Source organism: Alligator sinensis, unplaced genomic scaffold (assembly GCF_000455745.1).
Source record: "Alligator sinensis unplaced genomic scaffold, ASM45574v1 scaffold125_1, whole genome shotgun sequence".
Lineage (NCBI taxonomy): Eukaryota > Metazoa > Chordata > Crocodylia > Alligatoridae > Alligator > Alligator sinensis.
The window spans coordinates 1,542,029-1,549,517 of NW_005841893.1; the positions used below are offsets into that span (position 1 = coordinate 1,542,029).

At 41.7% G+C, this 7,489-nt stretch overlaps 1 protein-coding gene across 9 annotated transcripts in view; it reads right to left on the reverse strand.

Moving 5' to 3' along the window:
• Positions 1 to 7,489, reverse strand: part of KLHL8 (kelch like family member 8) — a 96,449-nt gene that overhangs the window by 63,570 nt on the left and 25,390 nt on the right. For 8 of the 9 annotated variants that reach the window (XM_006018094.3, XM_014517142.2, XM_006018097.3 and 5 more), the window contains exon 3: positions 1,375 to 1,923. The exons of the other annotated variant lie outside the window; for it this stretch is intronic. In XM_006018094.3, the coding sequence (XP_006018156.1) occupies positions 1,375 to 1,923 (549 nt within the window). The remainder of the gene's footprint in view (positions 1 to 1,374; positions 1,924 to 7,489) is intronic. 9 annotated transcript variants of the gene reach the window in all.

The window sequence follows — 7,489 nt, forward strand, 5'->3', positions numbered from 1 at the left end:
GTTTTGGCAGATAGGTACAAAGTAGCTAGGGTTTACGGTGTATGGGAAGGCAAAAGGTGCCCCAGTGTAGCAAGATCAGCATATCAACCAATCTCTATGTACTATCATCATGCAAACAGTGGTTCTGCTATGAACTTAACCGGTGAAACAGTTAATCCATGACAAAGGTCAATTCTATTCTGTACTTTTCCAAACTCCTAAAGGTAGAACTAAGACACTGTACTACTCTTAGTTATTCTTTTAAACATTACATGCATGTCTATTTGCAACTAAAAAAGTGCAAGTTTAATAAAAGCTTAGATTTGGGAACAAAATTCTACAGTGAATATGGGATTCTAACATTGTGGTGTCAGAGTATGTTGGTCTTATGTAGAGTAAATATACTGAATTGTAATAGGGAAAACATAGGGGGGATTTCTACTCTGCATTTGACCTGTTGCCCCTTTTCAGTAATGCCCTTTAAAAGGCATTACTGAAAGCTTGTTTTTCAGTACAAAACTAAAACCAATGATTCACTTTGACAGGAAAACAGTTACTTTATTCTCCTTGCTCTCTGACGATCATTATTTCCTACTCTAAGTAAAATGGATGGATATATAGCTCAAATAACAGGAAAAAAAAATCTAATATATACCTGAAATGGATCCTGGAGGAGAGTAGTGGTGCAGCTGTACCTCACTTTGATTCCTGGGCTACCCAAAGTTTAAAACCAACTGCCTAGCAGTAGCAGCAGCACTTTTATTCAGGGATCACTATTATCTACTTGATTCCTTCTAAACTCTTCATTCCACAGGTGTTAATGATCTTCTTTCCTTTCTGATGGTTTTTATTGGTTCCATTACTCAAGCTATCCTTATTTCTGCAATTCTGCTGTCTGTTACCTGCTCCAAGTAATGTAGTTTCTATTGCACAGCCTTGCAGACTGTTTCTTAACTCTACCTAAAAACATTAAGTCAGGTATGGAAATGTTAACTCAGGTGAACATTAGCTCAGGTGAGGAAATAATTTTCAATGAAGCACTGGATGTACTGTCAAGATACTCAAGAGGGCTAGATTTTATGAATCTGAAAGACATACATTTAAAGATGACTGCAGGACTAATGAAACAAGATCTTATGATTCTTTTTGCCTAGCTTGTGGTGTGTGTGTGTATAATACTATATGATATAGCAAATTAATGCACATTCCATTTTTCCCCCTCAAGCTAAATACTATAGCTCTAGGCCCTTAGCTTATTAGTGTAGCTTCTAGTTTCTTTTAAGTGAAGAAAAATGTGTATTATATACCATGAGATGATGCACTGCACCATCTGTACCCCACTTTCCAAAATCATAGATCCACCCATGTATATGCCTATGCCCCACTCTTTCATACCTGAGCAAGTATTTCATCCAACCATAAAGTACGATGCTGGGGATTGGCAAGAAACCACTTGATAGCAGCACTATAAACCTGCTTTTCATTCTTAATGTTCAGATCATTGGAAGACAAAAGTTTATGCAGGTGCTGAGGTGACACATTGACAAAGTCCTCACATTCCACCACTTCAGTAAAGTGTTCACATGCATATCGGTCAGCCATGTCCATCAAGTCAATACGATTGTGACTCTCTGCAAAGGTCCTCACTGCCAGGCAGTTGGAGGGATGAAAATGTAGCTTCATATATTCACAGCAAGCTTTTGCTACAAGCTCCACCTGAAGAATGCAGGCTGCATATAAGAGAGGCTGGACATTATCAACAGTCAAAGTAAGTCGGGAGGAGTAGACAAACTTCACTAAATCTTCTATGGCATCACCATCAAAGTCCCTAATCTCAATCAGTGTCTGTTTGGCTTCAGCCATTTCAGAAAGGAACATGGCTCTGAAATAAGGGATAACACAAGCCAGCACCAGCTTATGGCAGGAGATTAGCTTTGAACCAACCTGTCAAGGAAGGAAGAGAAATCATATCAATGAAAGTTCAGTTTTAGTCCTATTCTTCCAGCTTTAAAGAAAAGAAACAAGACCAACAAAGCTGAGGCTGGGATCCAAGACTTTTAACCAGTGGGGTGTTGAGTGTTTGGCAAAAAAAATAAGTTCCATTGGCCGCTTGTTTTTGGCATTAAAAACCAGCTGCAGAGTATTCCAAAAGGCCAATTTTCATTTTAGATTTTTGACCTTTTAAGTCAATAAAACAAGAAAAGGCAACATCATAACCCCAGCCAAATCCCTCAATGACCTTTGCAACTCATTCTATGAAAGAACCTCTTCATCCTCAGTGCCTATTCAAAAAGTATAACAAAAGCAAAATTTCCTTAAAAGAACATATTTCAAACCAATCTCAGAGGATTGCTAGTCTTTCTTATCTTACACACTAAATCAGTCAACCTTTGTTTTTCATTTTATTTACACCCGCGCCCCCCAGGCTCAGCAAATGGTGCCTCCTAGGTCTGGGGGGGACACCCAGGGTCCCTCTGTGGCCAATCACCAAGCCAGGGATGCGTGGGGGGGCCTCCCTGCATGCTTGGTGGTGGACCCGGAAGTGGACCAGAAGTACTTCCAGTCCACTTCCAGGTTCACCACCAAGCACATGGAGGGGCCACCCCCACTCCTGTGGGATCGCCCCCCCCCCCCCCCCCCCCCGCACTCCTGTGGGATGCTCCATCCACACCCGCATTGCAGAGTTCATGAGCTGCGCCTAGTACCTCGAGGTATGTAGAAACAACATTTAAAGCTACGTCTATGGCCAAATCGCTGATTTTCTGAATCAGCAGCAAATCTTCAGATTCAGCCAAATCGAATCGGGGACAGTGATCTGAATCAACTAATCGAATCACTGTCCCCAATTCAGGCTGAATCCAAATCGAAAATGGTCTGTTTCGCACACCCCTAATAGTTTCCATTTCTATCTATGGATACTGTTTTAAGGTACCGGCTAACATACTCACCCACCAAGCAACAATTCAGTTTTTGGTAAGAACTATATGCAACAAATCTGAGCTACAGAGCTAAAAATCTAGTCCAAGGTCATAGAAATTCCATGGACCAACAAAACAAAGGCCAAGTAGTTTATGAAACTAGGACAATCTCAAAATAGTTGCCTTGATCAAACTGTAAGCATTTCAGTTTGTTACACACAAGATATATCACAACATGTCAACACTACAAAGAAGCCAAGAACGTTCAGGCATCCTAACTTTGATAAAAATTCTGTTCACAGATGTTGCATTAACTGTTTGTTACACTGCAGTACCACAAAAGTGTTTTGTTCATTGTAATATTATAAAAGCCTACGTCTGTCTGCCTGTCTGTAACACTTTATTTACACTGACTGGCTGACGGAAACAGCCAATCAGAGTGCTCCAAGCATGGGGGAGTGCAGCCATGATTCTGAAGCTGCGCCGAGGACTGGACAGAGGGTGGGGGAGCCAAGGCCAGCAGTGCCTCACCCTCCTCACTGCAAGAGGCAGAACAGTGGCAACATGAGGCATCAGGTGGTGGCGCTCCATCCCAGTCCTCTCCCCAACCCCCCGGTCATTCTTGACAGGCCATTGGTTAGTTTCTTTAATAATGATACATCATCCATTTAAATTAATGAACTAGAAAAGAATAGGTACTATGTCCCACTTAACTGAAGCCATCATGTGCATTTAATGCTTCTGACAGATTTTTAATTGGTTAAAGTGTGCAATGAAGAAAATGGGGTATAGGTTGTAGCCGTGTTGGTCTAAGGACATAGGCAGACAAGGTTCTTTGGGTGAATCTGATATCTATTCATTCCACCCAGGAAGTGCATGCACCAACTGCAGATTCTTCCTCAGCCTGATGAAGGGCTTTTAAACCCTAAAGCTTGCTAAGAAAATTTTTCCAACTATTTAAGTTCGTTTAATAAAAGATATCATGTTCACCCAAAGAACAATGAAGAAAATGAACTATTTACTTACAAAAGCAGTCCTGTCAACACTCTATTTGAAAGCTACAACACCTAGTTCCTGTTAAATCTGATTTACCAAAAATAGTCTTCTAACTAGAGTTCTTGATTTAGCTTCTCAACTGAGTGACCTCTGTCCTTTACTTTCACATATTTTCATACTGTATTTCAAATTAACATGTTATTTTTAAAACTCTCAATTTCCAGAAAAATCAAACAACATTTAAGAATGAATCACTTTAGTTCACTGATTACCACTTAGCTGGTTTCCACTTTAGCTTTCAATTATTATTGTCTATATCCAACAACTAGACTCAAACACAATATTCAGGCATTAACAGTAAGTCTAAAACTAGCCATTTAAACCAAAAGGTTTGGTTTTGTTTTTCAACACTGCATGTTCAAGTTTTAAAAACATGAACAATAAGCTTGAAACATGCTATAGGAAATAAGCTTTGTGATTTATGCCACCTCTTCTTGTTTGTTTGTTTAACATCCCCAGGAAAGTCTCAAATAAAAAGACACTGAAAAACCTCCAACAGAAACTTGGAGTGACTACATCAATATCCATAAGTGACTCCCTATTCAGAGAACACATCCACCAGATATTTTTAATGCTTTTGCAATAATAAAACATAATATGCTTATTGTGCGTTTCTGAAAAGACTCTCTATCCATATTTTTTTTCTGTTACTAAAGGTACTTGCTTTTCTGCATACACTTGTAGGATTCTGTGCGGGGATTCTCACACAGCAGAGAAAGAGTTACTTAGCATGGTAGGGAATTTAGGACTCAGTGGCAATTAGCCATCCGGATAACCTATGAAGGGTCAGGCTCCAGCTCTGGAGAATTAAAAGGAAGGCCTGAGCAATTAGAAAGGCCCTTGACCTGAGAACTCCATCTTGGAAACTTTGAAAAATGGAAGGGAAGAGAAAGTAAAGAGATGCAGTGGACTGCAGTCAGTAACCCCAACAGTAAAAGACAAAGCAAGGTAAGCCAAGCCCCTGGAAAAGACTCTTGTAATAAGACCAAGAGACGAGAAGTAGGAAATAATCCAAGGATGGCTGAAAGCAAAGCTCAAAGCCCTGAAATGGGAATCAGCAAAGGAGAGCCTGAGCCAAACCTCTGAATTTTCTACAAAGGACTAATCTCTAGGACAGGGGCCTGCAATTCTTTTGGCTGGAGGGCCGCTTAGCAAGTTTTGGTGAGCTGTTGAGGGCTGCATAGATATCCCCGCCCATTGACAGCTGCCCCATCCTCTGGCTGCCATCTTGTGACCAGAAATCCCACCCCTAACCCCTGACCTTTGCCACCAGAAGTCCCTCCCCTTGTCCACCCTCCTCCTCCCCGAAGAAATGCTCCTTTTGGGAGGAGGGGTTGCCAGCTCAGAACCAGAAAAAAAAACCTAAATCATACGCTAAAAGTCAAGCACCTACTATAACATATTTTAATTACTACAAAAAATATTTTTGTCATGATTTATGTTTGCATAGTGTATACAGAGGTGATTGCACGTTAACTCAAAAATAAATTCTTAGTCTTGTACATTTTAGGGGGGGGTGAGTGGTAGGGTGTGGCAGTGTGTGGGGGTGGTTTGTGAGGGGTTGAGGCTGTGTGGAGGGGGCATAGGGTATTTTGGGGGTTTGTGTATATGTGGGGGGTTTAGGGGGCAGGGTGTGGGTGTGTGGACCCCTCCTCCCACACTCCTGTCATGGTGCAGCAGCAGGCGGGGGTGCTCAGGGCACTCATGCCCAGTGGGACACAGCTCCAGCCAGAGCTACACATCGCAGCAAGGGGCACAGCCTCTGCCAGGCAGTCTGTATTGCCTTTGCTCCCTGCACACACACACACAGCCCCTGCACTTGCCAGGCATGGGAAAGAAGCCACAGATACTGGAGAGGGCTGCCTTTTCCACCCCGCAAGGGAAGGTGCCTGGGGTTTCCCTCCTATGCTGTGCAGCCCATGCTCCTGCCCAGCTGCAGCTGCACGCCTGCCACTTCCCCACCTGCTGCTAGGAGCCAGTGAGAGACCTGGGAGGTAGAGCAGGTCCCCAGGGGCTGCAGGCAGCACCAGCAGCAGCCCCACCCAGAAGCTATGTGCTGGCTGGGCCAGGCCCTTCTGCCCACAAGGGTGGGAACGAGGTGCAATAGGTTATGTTTGGGGCTGCATGTATACGTGGGCACCTGGCTCCCACTCTTGTGGCTTGAAGGTCTGGGCAGGGCACAATTTGTTGGTGGGCCTCACAGGCCGGATTAAAGTGCTTGGTGGGCCAGATGTGGCCTGCAGGCCATATGTTGCCCGCCCCTGCTCTAGGACAATATTAACCATGGTACACATAGGTTATAGGTCTCTTAACACTTTGACAGACCTAGGTTTCCCAAGAATACTTTGGCTGTTCCTTAAACTATTTCTTATTCAATTATGAAAAGCACTGGGGAACTCTCTTGTTATGTTGTGTCTTCCTCCCCAAAAAGTTACAATTACATTAACATACAATTAAAAAAATAAAAGGAAGCTTAAAGTTCTCTATTTAGATTCCTTCTTAAATCCCCTTTATGAACTTCAGTATCATAATTTTATACAGATGCTTTTCATACAGTCCCTCCTAAGAGAACCTCTCCTTTACTGTTCAACTATTTTTCCTTTCTTGACTGTGCCCCAGTGTTAATCAAGAGTAGCTTTTTGTGGACGCTGAAGCTAGCTGTTTCAAGAAATGACTGTATTATCTCTGAACTATGGCCAAGGTGATATATGTTTTAGCTGATACAAACCATCATTACTATTTTAGTAAATTTGGGGGCATTTTTCTCTTTACTATGCCCTATCATTTTCCTCAAGCAGAGGCCTATTTTTACCTGTATCTTTTGGAATGTATATACTTAGATTCTACTGAATGGCTGTGTTAAACTGTATGCAGTTAGAACCTAGAACCTGTTAGATATAGTACTTTTGCCCTACTTGAATTATTGATCTTAGGCTGAAGATCGACCAGGGTGGGTGAGCTGATATTGATATCAAGTACAGCGTGCATAACATACAATAGCATTGTAAATTACTTGTTTCTTTTAGCTTCTTTTTCAAAAAGGTTATACAACTATTATCTACATATAACTGTGCAGCAGATAGGGGTGGTGTGCTGTGTATGATGTTTGTACACATTCAAGGTTTTTTAGCCTGCACAGGTGTTTTTAAAGGTTAAATACAAAATTCTTCTTTGTCTATAGTGCCCATTAGCCCATAATGTGGTGCACTGAGGAGTTAATTGCCAAGATACAAAGTTCACAATAAGGAAAAATACCAAAGCAAAAATTATAATTGGACTCTCCTATGATAACATGCTATTGTGCAATTAGCAGACAATTTATCTTTTATGAAAGCCTTTAAAATCAGCACAAATACCATGCATCATAAATATGCTTGTGACACTCAAGAAATATTACAGAACAGTTCTTTGTCCAACAAATCCTCTGCCCTTCTGTTAAGGGAAGCTCAAGGATATTTTTCCTAAGCGATAAGAGCTTGCTTCTTTTGCTGAAATGTTTTTTTTGAGACAAATACATGGAACCATAAGAATAGCAT